The 18,796-nt window shown below is 37.8% G+C and overlaps 1 protein-coding gene across 1 annotated transcript in view; it reads right to left on the minus strand.

The window, feature by feature from the left end:
• Positions 1–18,796, minus strand: part of LOC122811318 (bifunctional methylenetetrahydrofolate dehydrogenase/cyclohydrolase, mitochondrial-like) — a 48,245-nt gene that overhangs the window by 11,411 nt on the left and 18,038 nt on the right. Inside the window, exons 3-7 of the mRNA XM_044083083.1 lie at positions 14,476–14,598; positions 13,509–13,661; positions 7,554–7,661; positions 7,353–7,445; positions 1,813–1,938 (exon numbers count right to left, since the gene is read on the minus strand). Coding sequence (XP_043939018.1) covers positions 1,813–1,938; positions 7,353–7,445; positions 7,554–7,661; positions 13,509–13,661; positions 14,476–14,598 — 603 coding nt within the window. The remainder of the gene's footprint in view (positions 1–1,812; positions 1,939–7,352; positions 7,446–7,553; positions 7,662–13,508; positions 13,662–14,475; positions 14,599–18,796) is intronic.

The raw sequence follows: 18,796 nt of genomic DNA on the forward strand, positions 1-18,796 counted from the left end.
TGCATCTCAGAGAAAAGCATATTTTCAATCAAGAGGCTATCAAACATCTTATCCCCAAGTGGGGCAGTCTGGGGGAAATTCATCAAAACAAGTCAGTGTCTCAACAGGTGACACACACGCCTTTGATGAGGAAAAAATGTCACACTTGCCTTGACGCAGAAGGATCAGAAGGCTGTAGGTTCTAGTCCCACCTCTGATGCTTGAATTTATTTTCCATTACTGACACTGCAGTGCAGCATGACAGGTGTGCTGGACTCATGAGTATGCAGCCCTTCAGATGAAATGTTAAACCAAGGACCCACTTGTCTAAGTTTGTGGTATCTCAGATGGCGATAAAGGAAGTGTCATGGGATATTTCATCAAAAAGTAGGAGAAATTCCCCAGTACCCTACCCAAATATTCACTTCAGTATGAATAGCACCTTAATTCTCCACTCAAGAGAGTCCACTGACCTAATGGGACTAAAACAGGCAAGCAAAGATAAAATAAAAATGTAAAGGTAATTGACGGAATAATATTTCCTGCTTGCAAGTGTTTTAACCAAGCTGCTAGAGAAAAAAACACTAGTTGACCTCACATGCAGCTTAGTTCCATACAATATAAAGTAGTTTCATATTATTAACTATCAATGCAGCATAAAAAAAGACTTCCAATGTATAGAAACTGCCAGTCAACAGCTGCTTGTGTATTAAATGTGGGTATTGTACCCTTAGCTTTGTGTATCATTTTTATCACCGTATTTTATAACTACTTTAAAGACATTATCAGAAGAAAACATATGGGTTAGCTATTGGAAAGGCCTCTTCTATGACAGGTAATTGATACACCTCTGGAATGTCAGTAGCTATGCAAGCATGCTGCACTGACCCAGCTCATGACGTCTAAAAGTGCTGACACAGACACGAGGTAGAATTCAGCATGTGGCAAAAATATCACAAAATAAATACACAACTGTTGTCTGAGTGATGCAAAAAAGATATTTTCTCTTAAATTAAAAATGTTTGGTAAAATCAAGAGTTCTTTGAAACCATAATGAGTAGAACTGTGTCCTGATTACAGACCACTACATTTCTGAGACCGCAACCAAAGCCAAAGTTTTTTAAACCAAGATCAACAGACACAGCAGATGAACTGCATCATTCTTCCAACTGAAGAATTTTCAATTTGCAGGTAAATGAAAGGGATGAAATTTTGCGCCTCATTCTCCCTTTTGCTCTCTATACAATATTAAGCCATACTTTACTCGTATATAATACGGTACAACTGTCCTGTGTACGCATGTCATCTACTGCTGTTCTCCAAAATTACACTGCCTGAACAATCACAATAGATCATTCAAGGCTTCAACCACAAAGCATGCAAAAATACAATGACACGACAACACAAGGAAACAGAAAAATAGCATTAGCAGCTTAAGGAATACAGCTGCTAAAAAGGGGGGGCAAAGTCCAAAATTCAATATTAATTCCTTAGGTATAAAATGAATCCAATTGGATCAGAAAACATCACAGAAATGAAATTATGTTATCTGCTTTCACATCTTCCGCTGCTTCCTTTCTCAAAATACATACAATCAGGCAGGGAGTTAAAGAAATTAGTCAGCTAGTATCTCTGCCATAAACATCAGCACACTTCCTCTGAAAACACAAAGACGCATATCACACATGCACAAAGATATACAGAAGAACTCATCAATGGCATACCATTAAAAGAGATGTAACACAGAAATACTGAGATAAATTGTCAGTGATAATCTACAAGTGTCATATTAAGTAGCTAATGAAATTTAATTTTACCAAGAGCAGCCTTTACCTTCAAAATCCACATCTCCAACAAGTTTGGGTTTTCCTGTGACAGGATCGCACACTCTGTTTATTCCAACATCTATTACTGCCGCACCTTCTTTAATCATGTCTGCTGTTATCAGGTTTGGAATTCCTACAGAAAATAAAAAAATGCACTTCAGAAAATAATAGACCTGTTCATTCGTTCAAAGAGATCACTACACATCCAAATTATGTGGATTACTATATTAAGGAAAATGGTTTGGGAAGAATGCCTATCATTTTCAAATGAAACACCTTTGTTTAATAAAGTATTCATTATTTTAAAATGCAGCAGATGTTGCTGTATTTTTGCTTTATAAACATGGCACACAAGAGTTCTACGCTGGCTGTTTTTTGTTATTTTACAAGTATATAAAATGTATAAAAAATATATTTCAGATTCAAGACTTCTCCACACAGTGTGACACTTTGCAAGCCTCTGAAAAAACACATTGTAACACCACAAAAAAGAGCAGCTATACCAAGCGAAATATACAGGATTACATTTAGGTCTCTAGTCATAACCAGAATTAGAAACATTGTTTTAGGAAATAAGGTCTGCCTCAATTCGTAATTATGCCAATAAATCCACTCAAGAGGTGAATTTTGGCATCCGTGTTGAGAATGGATTACCCAATCGTAATTCTTTGTAGTGCATGGAAATTTATCTGCTCCATGTAATACTAATACTCGTATAAAGGTGCAATTAATAAAACACAGCGTCTCCTGCTGATAAAGCAGTGGGGAAATTGTTGACGTCCTTATGTATTCCCTGTGCAAGGGAAGCAGCTTTAATCAAAAGGAGTTGCTGTAATGTAGCAAAGAGCAGGCAGAAACAGGAGATTAAACAAAGTCGTTTTGTGTACTGCTGCTGCTTACTGTTAGGAGCAGTCTGCTATAGTGCCAGACTCAACGTTAACAGCTTATAGTATTGCTTAAGCGGTGATACTGTAGTTGAGGGCCTCACCAGATGCGCAGTAGCAAGCCACGCCCAAAACCCACCCCGTGATATGTCATTCATGAATATGCATTCCCTCCCAATAATGTACAACCGAAGAAAAGAAAAAAAAGTGCACTTGACATTGTAATAGGATAGCAAATATAACAGTAAACTGAAAGTAAATATGGCGTGAACCGACATTTAAAACAAAAACAAAAAAAAAAAAAACTCTCGACCTTGGGGTATTTCAGTTTCTTAAGAGGACTGCCAACTGCTAAAATTATGGATTTGATACAATGTGTAATAGCTTCTTATTTAAACTAAAGTGTTTCCGTTGTCACAGTGCTTTTAATAGTCAAACAGTCACGAAAATCTCATACTGACACTTTGAACGGTTATGTGCTGTCAGTACAGCACGCAATCGTAACGGAAGTGTAACCGCTTCTTTCTTTCACTCAATTGTAGGGTTAAGTCTTTAACTATTACAGAGTGTTGCAGCATGACTGAACTTTGATATGCACATATTGTGTATAACGGCAAGTTTTAATAGACCTAAAATGTAAAAAAAAAATATATATATATATAGAATCTATTGCCAGTTTGTCGAAAACCCCAAGTAATATGCAGACCGGGTTGTCACTCAATTTGCGACATGCCCACTTCTGAGCAAAAGGAACTGGTGAGGCCCTCAACTACAATATCGCCACTTAAGCACCCTTTTAAGCATTGTTAAGGTCAGGTATCACATGAGTAGCAAAGAACCAGCAAGTAATTTCACCATTTTTTTGGAGTGTAATCATAACACTTTATTTACAACAATTTAATATGCTATCAAGTGCAACATACTTTAGTGGACTCATGCCTTTATATTAATTACAAATGCAGCTCAGTTTAGAAACCCAGACCATATTTACATACTAGTTTTAATGGTCTGCAACACTCTTTCTGCCATCAAGCCTGCACCATCAGTCAAGAGCCCTTCTATTTTCCTCTCAGCTCAGAGAGATCACCCAGGGGTAGACAATACAAAATGAAAAGAACAAGAACCAAGAGGAAACCCTGAAATACACCACAGTCCAAAGGAAAGGATGCTTTCTGTGACTATCTTGAGAGGAAGAAGGCAAATCACTTCCTGGTTCCCAAGATACTATAGTTAAGAAATTCTAGTAAGACTGTGTGATTCACACTGACTGATGTGACCAGGAGATCAAGAAAGGCCAAGACAGAATAAAAATGTGACCCCTTCCCATGAGTAGATTACTGGGGAATTTACTATAGACAGTATTCTGACATGGCTGGATGCTAGACTGAAAAGGCTCATTGTGCAATTCCCTGAGATAAGAATAAAGTCAAATGAATATTTTTTTACCAAGTGTGCTAATAAAAGAGGGTTGTAAAACAGGGTGGTTCCAAACAGGATGGAAACTATGCAGGTCATTCAGGATCCACAAAGGGCTGCTTCAGAAGTGCTGTAACTAGGGACTCCGAGATGTCAGGATAAACACCAAATCTAAAGAAATGAGTCCCTCAAGTCAACCTGCACCACAGCTTGTACACTGGGACCTAAGTATTAACCAGGTGTTTTATATCTGGTAGAAACCTGCTGGATCATACCCTTAGGGAATACGGTCTGAAGCCAGCACAAAGCCTTGGACATGCTTCTCCCTTGGTGTTCCACACTTCCTGTCAGATACTCAAATTATATCAAATACATACTTACCTTTACTAGACATCTGACATGGTTTTATGCTTGCCAGTAAGTGAGTATGGTTCTAAGGTTGCCATCTGTCAAGAAAAATTCCTGACAGTCAGGAAATTACGGTCTCTATCAGAAAATCCAAAAAAAACAGAGTCCGTCAGAAATTTCAGCTTTTATGGGTACTTGTCAGGTATTTTCAATCCCTCTGAGGACTAACATATTTCCTAAAATGTTTACTGCTTTCACTTGGATTTCTCATTTGTATTTAAATTAATTTTGTCAAGTACTGCAGTGGTGGTGCTGCGGAGGCGTTGTCGCCTCACAGTAAGACGTTGTCCTGTTTGATTCTCAGCTAGAGCGTCTTCTGTGTGGAGACATGCGTGAATGGGCTTACCTTCGTTGAAGGTTGTGCGTCAGGGCCGGCAACTCGGCACGTAAAAAATCTACTGCCAATCATTAGCGGACCAGAGTTGCGCTGTGGTGACCCCTAACATGGAAAAGCCGAAAGACACAACAACAACAACATTTAAATTAATTTTGTCAGAGCATTTTTTTGTTTATTTTAACTGGCATCTTATCTGATGCAAAATGTGACCATTAGCAGACAGACTAATATAATCCTTTTTGTGATGCATCATATAAGTACAGAAAGTCTAAGTGTTCTTTTTTCTATAAAAGTGAAACACTGGATCTGTCTTCCAGTTAAATTTCATGTTGTATGTTGTCTGTGGCAAAATTACATATACATTTTATCTTCTGTTTAAATAATATTGTACATATCAATAAAATCTGAATTCAAGAAAATTGCCAAATTCTCACTGCAAGAAACAGTGTACCAATGTTCATTATTTTCTTTTCATTTCCTCAGTACGATTCTGAGACCACCCCATGCTTATCTAGTGTAATAGTTTCAGTAGACACACCAGTTGCCTATATATTACAAAATCTTTAACATGTGCAGTACATTTAAATATCTACTGCAATTAGCATACTATTTACTGATTCTTCAAAACTGTTCCTAGTGTGATTATTAAGGGTCTATATTGAATTAGCAAAAGCTTAGAAAAGCAACCGCTAATTCACCGACCATTTTTAAGAGAAAGCTTAAAATCTCAAACACACAGAACAGCGATTTTTTTCCCGGGGGGGGGGGGTCGCTGGTCCACAAAAAAAAATAAATAAAAACAAACGTAACACATCATCTAATGTGGGGTGCTTCACCCCCCACACCCCCCTACTTAAATATACCAATTACAAGATCGCACAACAGTGGAGGAAATGGCGAACTCCCGAAACCAGCCCAACATTTTTTTTCCCTGGGGGGGGGGGGGGGGGGATCGCTGTTCCGGGTGTTTGAGATTTTAATCTTTTGCTTAAAAATGGTCGATGAATTGGCGTTCACTTTTCTAAGTGTTCACTAATTCAACATAGACCCATTATTAACTTTGAAAGAGAAGCAATGAACATGTACTTACTGAAATTGGTGGGCAATGAGAAGGGCTTTTGTCAGGTTTTTGCTCTTCCCAATGATGGCAGCCCTATGTGGTTCTTATTCTCCTTCAGGTTCCTAAGAGGAGAAGCACTACATGCACCCTTAGCTTAGCAACTGTATGTAGCTCCTTCCCTGGATGCCCTGGAAAAATCCATACAGTGGGCACTCTCCTGGATGCAGTCACTGAGAGCCACCATAACGTGGGGACGTCCTCCCTGATTCCAACTCACAGCATTACTTTTAAAAGTACAGAGCTGGACATTGTTCAGTGACTGTTGGTCTGACCTTTGACAGGGCCTAGAACGGCTCAAAAAAATGTCCTCTTGCAGACCATATGACAAAGAAAGCATCTATTATTTTTAGTAGCAGGTTGACTATGCATATCTGAAAAATACAGCTGTTCTCAGAGATTGCAAATTTTTGCCTGAAATGTGTGGGGGGAAAGGTGCTTAACTAGGGACACTACTAATTTCCTGGGAATATCAGAAGATATCGCTGAGCTTCTCAATGTTCTCCTTGCCTATAAGCCTAGTAAAACTGATAAATGTATGATATTGCTAAGCCACACAACTATCAGATCCATGGCTAAGCTCTGACAGCTGTTTTTTTTTTTTTTTTTTTTTTTTTTTATAAGGCAGGCAATGGGCCTCCAGTGAGTAGTAAGCATAGAAGCAAGTTGCTTACAGTCACAACATGCTTTGCAAATGTCCTTTGCATGTGCTCTTTGAGACTAAGTGCCCGATTTTGTCAAAAGCATCCAATTACCAAACAAACAGGAATTCTCCCTTACTAACCCCCCACATCACGCTGAAAAAATATTAAAAACATAACTACAATGCGCTCTCTCTCAAGAAATTCAGCATCAATACAGACTGTAGATAATGAAATAATTTCTCAAGACATTTTCTACAAATATTTTTGCATATTATGCAGATATTTTAGCTGGTATACAAGTTAACATACAGAAACTAAACTGTGTATAACTGGTCTTTATGCAGTTAACGTCTTGCTACAAACTGCCTAGCTAAAGGCATGAATCTTTGCTGTTCTTTTAATGTATTCCAAGTTAGTATTAAAACTGCAACTTGGCTTGTTTTATGAACACATAAGACAAACCAGAAAAAAAAAACGTTACTGATGCATTAGTATTCAAAAGGGAAGACAGAATTTTGATAAAGGAATGCAAGCACTGTCAGGAAAACTGCTTCTAGCATCCAAGGTGTTTCAATATAACAAAATACTCCACATCACAACATCAAGGGGTGACGTGCCCTACGTGAAAGCCACAAAACATAAACACTGGTGCTGAAGGTGTGGTGTGATAAAACTGGGAAAAGGTACTCAGAAAAACTGGCAACAAGAAAGGCAGAGATACAACTGCTTTCCTAATCTTACCTGCAGCAGCAACAACGATGTCCGCTAGTTTAGTGTGAACTTTTAACTGTTCCTTAGGTGTATACCTATGTGAAATGGTCACTGTTGCATCACCTACACATTGAAGAAAAGAACACCAATTACTGCACATCAACAATTTACATCACATTAGAAATGATATACAAAAAGCAGGTGCCCTGATTCCAGATAATTTTTGCTCACCTCCAGGACGTTCGTGTCTTCCATCAGTGTGAAGTAACATTGCAATGGGCATGCCAACATTTTTCGATCTACCAGCTACAACCACATTTCTCCCAAGGGTAGGTATTCCTGCATCAAATCAAAAACAAGAACAGTGAAAAAATGCACTTCTACCCAACCTGTATAAAACAATGCAATTTCTCAACAGGCCAAGGATTTATACTAGCAATTGATGAAGGTTAAATGCCTTCCTTCTGATGCCATGGATCAGAAATCTACAGGGGAGGTAACACTGCTTTATTAAACAGTTAAGTTATAAACACGGAGGTTCAAACATACTTTGATTGCACTTCTGAATCAAAAAAACAGTCAATGTGTATGCACACACAGTACACATTAAAGACCATTTCTAAATAACAAACTCCTCCCAATTATTTTCAGCAAACCTAACCAATTAATCTGGGCTGAATGCTTTCAAAAATGATGCTATGCAAATTTCTCCAACACTCAGTATACATGAAAGTAATTTCACCACTGATATACTAAAAATGTATTGTATCTGTCTAAAAATAAACCAAAAGTACCAAAATTTCCAACAAATTAAATAAATTAAAATAAAAAAAACACCATATCCACAGTCTGTATGACACTGAGCACAATATTAGTAAAGAAGCACCGTCAGTCTTTAATGCTATGACGACGGAAAAAGAAACAGAAGTGGTCATAAAGTTAACATTTGAAATGTACATTCAAACAAAACTCAAATGTTCTTTTGCTAGAACAAAGTCCATGCTAAATTGTTTAAAAAGAAACAGACAAGGAAAACAAAACTGAAATGCATCTTCTGCAACTTAGAAAACAGATGACAGTACAGCTGCTTAGCAGCAGAAGACAATAAGCTCATGTGAGTATATTTAACATTCTACCTCACCCCACCCTTTCCACCACACCTTCCACTGCCTACTAAACACCCGTGTGGATTCTCTCTCCGCCATTTACTCTAGTAGATCCACAAGGCCTATAACCCTCTCGGTTAGCAGTTGGGGTATCCCGGCAGTACTCAAGTCTCTCCATTCTGTCGTATGTGACTCCTTTCTTTCCTGCATCATATTACTGGTTACAGTAAAACAAGAGAAGCAATATTATAAAACAGTACTGTCAAAGGTAACTATCAAATGTGGGAATAATTCCATCTTCTAAACAAAGGATCAGTGTCAGCAGGCACAAGAATAGTATCCTGAAGAATCTACCTACCAAATTCATCATTTTCTGCACAACAGCCCCAAAAGCTTTTACATTTTATAGACTGCACATCCATACATTAAGGTCTTACAATAATGGACAATATTTTGTACTAAGCAATCACTGTACTCATTTTCAGAACCTAGCTGCTTTAATAGTGGGAAAGGATTTTTAAACCGTGGACACATAAGCTGCCAAATGGGCATTCAGGATTCCTTTTACAAAAATACTTTCTTTTGATAAGATTTGGTAATTATGTATGTAAACTAGACAAGCAATCTACAAAGTTTCAGGTAATGCCCATGATATACATGCGTGTGAATTTAGTGTACACAGCTTTTAAAGTATTTATTCTTCAAGCTTATGTCAATGCAATAAGAGTATGATTTTTCCAAGCAGAAAAATATAGACAATATATGTTGGTAAACTGGGTAAAGCATATTCCACACTGCCAGGTGAACAGGGATTCCTTAAGTGGATAACTAACAGCTGTAGTCCAGTTTATCACCTTTTTTCCACCAAGAGCATGTCAGCTCTAAATTCACCACAAAGTCTGAAGACAAGCCAGACCTAGAAAACCATATTACTAGCATCCCATAATGACAAGTGGCACTAACTTTGCTGGGTTTGCCTGACCAGAATTACCTGATAAAACCTTCACTTGCTTAGTGAAATATGATTTTGCAGCAAACAGCTGACCTTAAATTATTAAGACAACTGGTGCTAAGCGAGTTTGTGAGCTGAACTGGTCCCTATCATGAGAATCTGTATACTTCCCCTAAGGCTTTGCGTTGTATGAAGTCTGTAAAGAAATGTTTTCTGAAGCATTTCACACATACCAACTGAAAGACAAATTTAGAACCACAATGGAATTCAAAGCCATGCAGTTAAGAATGGATTCATTTTTCTGATGTGCAAGAGACCATAAATCAAATCTGAAGCAGTATAAACACAACACGCATCATCATCAAAACTAACAAGATAGTAAGTCAAGGCCTTATTATCCACTACTAAAAGCATACCAAAGGCATTTTCTTTAACCAGGTATGCCCACTTTATCACAGCATATACTCAAAAGATGAAACTCCTCCTTCACAATAAACAGAGACTGCTAGGGCCTACATAATACTTCACTTTTTTATGTTAATCTGGAAATCTGGCTCTTCTAAAACAACCATGCCAACAACTATTTTTTCCAGGTGGTATCAACTTACAAAATCTGGTTTAGCCATCTGCAACATACTTTAAAACAGCATGCTTTCTCCAGTTACATTACAGCAATTTCTGCAATGCAACAGATCTGCCAAAATTAGCTACTCTGAAATGGTCATACACAGCTGAATTCATTATAGGATACATTACAGCCTAAAAGAAACACTTGGTTAGCATGTCTATCTCTATGCAATACAACATGCCCAGACTGGTGCTACCTGTAAATATATACATACAAACAGACACATACATACAGACACACATTAACTAAGCTTAAGGCCCTCTAAACACAAAAGTTTATGCAGTCAAGGCAAAATGATTATTTGGGTTGCCAGAAAAAGCAGACCTGTTATATTCTTTGATGGCTACAAAATGACACACAACATTATTCATGCTACCATAAACTGAGATCAGAACAAATAACTCTGAAATTTCACTACTCAGGAAGATGCCCAATTTAAAAAAAATGTACAACTAACCATATTCACTAAAACATGTTCACTAAAGCATTGCCCAGAAGTATAAACAACAACCTGACAAAGGTTTTCAAGGTGGACATTTCGGGAACAAGACTGTTGTCCAGATGTACATGTGCTCACACTTTTATCTGACCAGAGATTAAGCTTGAGACCAGTGCATAACAGAGCATGCAATTTACTTTAAGCTACAGAGATACTGAAGTTAGCACACACACACACATATATATATATATATATATATATATATATATATATATATATATATATATAAATATATACACACACACACATATATATATATATATATATATATATATATATATATATATATATATACACACACACACACACACACACACACACATACATACATAGACACACACACACACACACACACACACACACACACACATACATACATACATACACACACACACATACATATATATATATATATATATATATATATATATATATATATAGTGAGGATGCTGGGATACAGGCAGACTAGCACCCCCACACACACAAAAGTGCTATTTAGTCGTTTTGTGAATTTCAGTGTTGCCTAATTTTCAATTAGACTGCAGCATAGTGTTTCCACTTTTTCATGTCAGACACAACTGCAAACTTCTGTCCTGCAGCCAGACATTTCAGTGTTGAATGGAGAACATGAAAAATTCTCTTTTATATGGTAGCAGACAAAAAATTTGCTTACAGTACAGTAGAAGGATAAACCCTTTCCTTAGCATATGGAACTGATTACGCAACTTGCAATCCTGTTTTTAGTGATCCATCTGGGAGATATCTATGGAAATGCAGCCTCTATCACACATGTAAATTATAACAATTTGTTTGTGGATGCCTGTATATTCTCTAAAGTTGCTTCAAAGTAGATGCCACAGTGAACAGCATTAACAGGCCAGTACAGACTGAGTAGATTTACCACATCTTTTGGTTACCAACATAATTTGCCTCTAAACATAATAAATCTGGACAAAGCCAATAATAAATTGGGGGTGGGGTGGCAAAGGCCTAAAGTCAGGGACAGATTTTAAATACTGTTCTTATTACCTTAAAAAGTTGGTAGGATAACAGGTTTTACATTAACTTGCATATTCTAAAGGCTATGAAGTCTGAAACCCAAATGTTTGCTATCATTGACTTAAATCCTCAGTCATTTGCCATAAAATTACAAAGTTTATGAGGGACAGACCAAAAAACAGGCAAAATTCTGGGCAGTTGAGCGGTATGGTCACCAGCAAAGTATCAGCAACATCTTAACCAAGAAAGTTTAAAGCATTAGAACTGGGAGCATGGCATTTTTATTAAAGAATGACAATTTGTGCCTGCTGTAGTAGCAGAAAGGGACACAACTCTGACTACATCCCTGGTGACTTCAGTATGAGTAGAGTCTCAGCATCTGATAGACTGGCAAGAGAGAATGGATGTGCCACATTGAAGCAGAGAGGGCAGGACAGAACAAGCCAATAAAGAAGAGGTGATGCACACTCCAACCCAAGTATATATGCTCATCTTAACAAGCGACCTCTTGGTGGTAGGTGGCAGAAACATGCACCCAGATAGGGAAAGAATAATAGGCATCTGCAGTGATGCACATGACAGGTCCCCCTGGCCAGCAGTGGGGTCAGATCAATCAGGAATGCCCTCACAGTTGGGGTGCTGACAACAACACAAGAAACCTTCATGGGTGTGTGAACGATGGTCCTCTAGACAGCTCCTGACTCCTGTGGTTTTGGCAGGGCACCCACCACAAGAGAACAACAGCTCAAGTCCAATCGGGGAGGCTTACCAGCTGACATGCATGGGGGCAAAAAGAACATAGAGGAAAAAAAAACTGCCATTTTCGTTACTACTGAAATGTCATACTTTATTGCAGTTTTTGATGTACCCTATCCTTTTATATTTTTTCTATACCTTAGAGCCAATAGTTCTGTGGAATGTGAAGAGTAGAAAATGTACTGACAAACTTTTTGCGGACAAAAGTTAAATTTTTTTCTTCAAAAAATTAGATGGAGGTGTAGTAAACAATCTGCTACTGCTATTGTGTCAGATATATAACATAGTGATGTACATGTTTACCAAATCTTACTGTGTCTCTGCTATGCCTCACTATTAATTGCAAACAGTGCCAAGTAATTTAACACACTGTCTCACGTTTTCCTAATTCAACATTCTACACATACCACAACTTATAAACTCTTTATACTCCCTAGGACACACTTGATAAAGGGGTTCTGGTGCAGTGGGATGTAAAAAAATAGGCCATCCCTTAGTGATACCTAGTATAACATTAGGGACAGTGCATGACTCAGGATCAGCACCTATGGTACTCTACACATCATTAAGCTGTCTGAAGACACTGGAAAAAAATATTCATAGGAATGTAGCATGTCAGATGCCAGCAAGACAAAAAGGGCAGTGTCAGTGTTCAGACACTGGCTGCTAACACAGAAACCACATTAAGATGCAGAGACCATCAGTGAAAGGCAAATATGCGCTGTTCTGTGTGGACTTCTATTAATTTAAAAAGGTTTTGCTTCCAAAATATTTCACTCTGTAGTTAGTCTAGCAGCTTAGGGCAGGGATTAGGCTATCAACTGTGAAAGAGTTTCATACTATAGACCTTTGTTTGATTCTATCAGTCTCAATTTCCCAAGTGCAAGATTCCAAGTAAATAACTTAGCCAGGTAGTGGTCTTGGTTTTCTCTTGGAAGGAGGCAATTGTGCCTAATGGCTTTACTTGGATGACATAATATGCAAAGCTTTTAAACAAAAAAGGAACGGAATCACTCGATATAACATATAAAAAAACTTCAAAATATTTTTATGATGAAGTAACAAAAAGTACATACTAGCTAACTGAAGTTATTCAGGCAAAATTAAAATAGCATAACCAATGACAGTTACTGCTGCTTTAAAAATGAGAAGTCTCTATACAGTTTACCTCAAATAAACAGTAATGTATCACAATTAATTGAAAAGATTACAGATACATTGTCATAGCATCAAACAAACTATTTACCTGTTCTTTTGATGATTTCCCACACCCCCCAAGGAGTAGCTGGAAGCATGGAATACTGGTCCAGGCACATTCGGCCCACATTGACTACATGGAAGCCATCTACATCTTTGATGGGAGACACAGCATTACATATTTTCCTTTCATCAAGGTGTTCTGCAAGGATTAGAAAATGACAGTATAATTCATTGTGAAAAGACTTGCACAAAGATGATGCATCTTTCGTTGATCCCTCCACCAAGGACTTTAGGTAATTAAGCCCTTGCCCCTATAGAGCTGTTACCTAGCTTCGCTCAACCTTCCCTGCAAGCTTCTCAATGCTAAATGAATCCAGATTCTTACTAACAGAATAACAGATGGTACAATGGGAGAACGTCCTAACAGGTCAGTCTGATGAAGCAGGTTTTAACGTTGTGCAATCACTATGGATTTATAATTAGTAAAAAAAATTAGCAAAAAAAAAATTGCCGGAGTATAAAAAAAATAAGTTACACTGTCAGATTTGTCTACAAATTCCAATTACGGCAGTTGCTTAAAAAAATCAAAGCCTTATCTGCATCACTGATGTCTTTTCTTCTCCAACATATACTGCAGTTTAGAAATCTACAGATGGTTTTAAATCTTCCCAGCTCATATTTGTATTAATAAAAACATTACCTCTAAACAAATCTTCATCTATCTGACACACAGAACACTTGTGCCTAGTAGCACACACTGTGATGTCAGTCCTATAAAAGCAGAGGAGTGCACTCCATAATGGTAATAGGGCAATTATTAAAAGCAAAAGAAACCTTATATAATTTACAAAAGAAGACAGAGCCATATTTAGGAAGTACAGAATCCTAAAAAGACACACACACACCTCCATGTCCACAAAAGAAACAAACATAACAAAACTAGGAACACATGTTAGAAGCTGGCTGCTACATACGCTGCAACTTGACACTTAAGTACCCCAGGCAGGCCTTACCAGGAAGGGGAAGTTGTACCAGTAATCCATCTACACTGCTGTCATCATTCAGTTTGTCAATAAGTTCCAAAAGTTCCTCCTCTGTAACACTGTCTGGCTTTAGAATTGTTTCACTGCTAATTCCTGAAAAATGTGAAAAAAATAATAAAAGTAATACATGTGCTTTCTCCTTAAAGGTAAAAACAACAAAGCATATATAAAGTGGTGCATTGACACATTTAAAAAACTAAATAAAATCTTAAAATAATTTATAACTAGTTCAAAAGCATACATTTCATTTTAAAAATAATACAAATACACTTCCTTAGTAAGATGGTTAAATTTTCAAAAGCTGCCTGTGCGACTTGTGGTTTTCGACCTTCCTGGTTACAGCAAGGTGGATTCTTTTTATCCTTAGTATGCAATGACGTCGGAGGAGAGCATATTAACAAGCAAGGTCGCAAGTATTCAGCCCTCTACAAAAAGACTTCAAAACTTTCAGTTCCTTTTGGCAGAAAGCACACTTGCACAGCAATACTAGTTACTGATGAACTACCTAGATCCAGACAGCGAGTGTCAGAACACACAATATATGGACGTTGTGTTCAGACAGACATTCTGAAACAAGCTGAACTATATAACCTTAAAAATTAAGCATCAGAATCACTGGACACAATGGGAAGGGGTGGGACAGGAAGGCCTTTACAATTAACAGACAAATCGACTGTGTGTGTGTGTTTGCTTCCTTATCAGCGCTGCTCACCATAGACAGGGACACTACTATTGATTGTGTGGGCCTTTTAACATGTTGCAAAGTAATTCAGGTGACGTAAATGTTTTACTACATCAGAACTTTTTTTCTCAAATTTGAGTCGTAAGAACTGGAGAAGAGGGAAGGAAGCTTAAAATCTGTGCATACTCAAAACATGGTATATATAAAGACCCTGTATAAGTGGGTGAAGGGAGGCTGGCCTTACTTCATAAAATGTTATTTAGTGTACAAATATCTATTTATAGCAATGACAATGTAACACAATTAAACATATTATTAGAGGGTTCAGTTAGGACTATTTGCATCTTTACTATACAAGATACAATTAACCACACAAAAAAATACCTCACAAATGAATCTAAACTCTCTTTTGCACAAGCTTTACTACTTTCCACCCTATTTTATGCTGCCCCAGTCCTCACTAACCTACAGTCTAGTATTATGCCTAAGCTGGAACTCACATAAAGTTGCTAGATGTGCTGTAAAATTGACCCTACCGCTCACACCACTGGCTATCTTTGAAAAGGCTACAGTGGCTTGAATTCCACCAATAACTCTTACCACCTCAGCTTCACCTGATTCACTCCATCCTAATCAAACCCTCCACCTGTCCTGCTCTCTTATCACTCATCTCTCTCTCTACACTCCATAGCTCTGACCAACACCTCTTGGAAATTTATAAGCCCAATAAAAGCATAGGCAAACCTAATTACGTAGCAAAAACTTGGAACTCCCTCCCTCCTGCCATAACACTTAAACCCTCTCTAACAAAGTTTAAAATTGCAGTAAAAAATTCTCATCAACCACTGTATATGTACCTGCACTAGCCAAGGTTAATCTCCCTCAGCTCACTTGCTAAGTGGCTCCCATGTTTTCTCCTCACTGCTACTGGCACCTCTACCCAGAAAGCATACTGCATTCTAATACTTTCTGCCTAACTTATGTAAACAATCTTTTTCTATTAATTTCTCCTGGAATTACATATATGCATCATCTGAACTGTTGATATTATACTGTTAATTGTATTTTGTATTTATTAAACACAATTTGTACTCCTGGAGCTTTTCTCCCTGGGCCTCCACTGAAAATGGATATGTATGCAGTTGGACTTTCCCAGTTAACAAATGTAAAATAAAATAAATTAAATTAAATAAATAAACCAACTCCTTTACATTCACTCTGTTGCAAATGTATGGAATAAACTGCCCCTATGTTCAAGAACTATCTTTAACACTAACTGCTTCAAGAAATCTCTGAAAGACAGCCTGCTAAACTCATGGTCCTGCTTATGCCCCACCCAACTTAAACTACCCTCCCCCCTCCATTTCAGCTAACCTCTCCTTACCCCTAATGTTACACTACATTTTCTTACAGCTTCTACCTCCAAACTCTTCCTCTCTATCTGCTGCCTTCTGCTATTTAAATCCTGCTCTAACTCCTAATATTAGGCTATACTACAAACATTTTGCCTTGTATAAATGTCACAGTTTACCATGAGTGTAGCTTGTTAAATACTTGCATATAATTTGAAAGTAATTACTTTTATTCTCTGTATTATTATGTCACAGTTTTTATGTATGTATCTTTTTACTTGTATAACTGAAGTGTTTCTCCTCAGTCGGACTATCCCAGTCAACAAATGTCACACAAATAAATAAATTAAATAAATAAATAATCACAATAAATCTCAATGGACAGGAGTTGGTGCAAAGCATGTACTTTAATGAAGTTTAAACTTTTATGCATCCCCATGGTTAGTGCCAAGACACCTGAAACTTTAGAACAAGTTGACACATGTAGAACTGGCTCCTGCGGGTTACCCTAGCTAGAATGTGTCCCTGTCTGTCTGAATGAAACGGAATGAAAAGTTGGCTGCATATACCAGTCTGTTTGAGCTCAACTAAATGCAAATACAAATGTTTACTGACATCCCAATATACCAGCGTTTGTAGCCAACCAGTAAAATCTCACGAATATTGTAGCAGGAGTCTGGCTGCAAAATGGTATTCAGTGAAAAAAACAGCAACTTAAATGCCATTTATTGCGAAGGAGCAGGAGTTCCCAAATGGGTAGATTAAGTCCTGGGGCAGTAACAGACTGGCCACTTTAAGCAGGTGGGTAAATCAATTACAGTTGGCAAGCCAGTTAAGTTAGGGGGCCTCAGCTTGGGGAGGCGTGGGAAAATTAAATTTGCTGAGGAGCAGGTTCAGTCCAGTGTTGTCAGAGCTATAGCAGGTAAACCAGGCTGTCTGAAACACAAACTTTAGCAATACAATAAAGAGAAGGAAGCAAAGCTCAAGTCCACAGCTGCCATGTGCCAATGCTGGTATTAACAGGCATATCCAATAGTTTTATAGTTGACCTGAAGGAAGAGACCATTTCAGGGTGTACTATTTTGGTTTAGACCTGCTAAAATCAAGTACTTAGTGTTTCTGTGCTTTGCCTGAAAGGAAACTAAACAATGTTTTTTTTATGATTTTTTTGCTCATCCAGTTTGGTTGCAGCAAAAATTTCTGGTATCATAAAGGTTAGATTTTAATACAACAACCCAAGGAGTGTTGTTCTTGGTTTTTAAATTATTTTCAATGATAAAAAAAAAAAAAATATATATATATATATATATATATATATATATACACACACACACACACACATACATACACACACACACACACACACACACACACACACACACACACACACACATATACACACACACACACACACACACACACGCAACACACACAATGCATTTTCCTTTGTTTTAAATCAACTTCAGTGAGGAAAATATAATTATATATCACACAAGTACATACAAACATCTTGGCAGTTAACTTATATGTTATATATGGTAACAGTCAATTTAGTTGATAGGTTAACAAGTTGGGAGAATCAGCTGTCAGTCACAATCATTGTTGGCTGAACTGTGATACACTTCACCAATGTTATGTCAATTACTGATAGGTTTTGGAGATTTGCTTTTGTTGTAATTGTGTATCCATTCAGTTAGGTTCATAGGTTCATACTAGGCTATCTGCCCTAGCACATTTATAAGCCTAGCCAGAGTGTGTGTGGCTTTCACCACCCCTTAGGATGAGAATACTATACCCATTAGTTTGCTGTGCCTCTGTTCAGCAGTGACACAGAGATGATTCCCGGGGTAAACCTACGATCTCCCATCCACTCGTCAAGATTTCTCTTGAACAGAGTCAGTGAGGGGCTCTGCCTCACATGGACTGGGATTCTGTTCCATAGTGTAGGGAGTCTCTGGGTGATGAATCTGTCCCTCCAGCACGTCCTATTTATATCCGTGTTGAGGTTTAAGTCTCTTGCTCTCGTGGCTCTGGTGGATTTGGATTTTTTGAGGTGGAGCATGTCCATTAATTCCGGGTTGGACATGGCCTTGTATGTCAGGCACAGATCACCTCTGATCAGACGGTATGCGACTGAATAGAGCTGGAGTTTCTTCAGTCGGGCATCGTATGACATATGTTTGAGCCCCTTTATCCTTTTGGTGAGGAACTTTTGGGGTCTTTCCAACTGCTGCAGGTGTCGGGTAAGGTACATTCC

The sequence above is a fragment of the Protopterus annectens genome, chromosome 9.part0, assembly GCF_019279795.1.
Source record: "Protopterus annectens isolate FY-2018-M chromosome 9.part0, PAN1.0, whole genome shotgun sequence".
Lineage (NCBI taxonomy): Eukaryota > Metazoa > Chordata > Ceratodontiformes > Protopteridae > Protopterus > Protopterus annectens.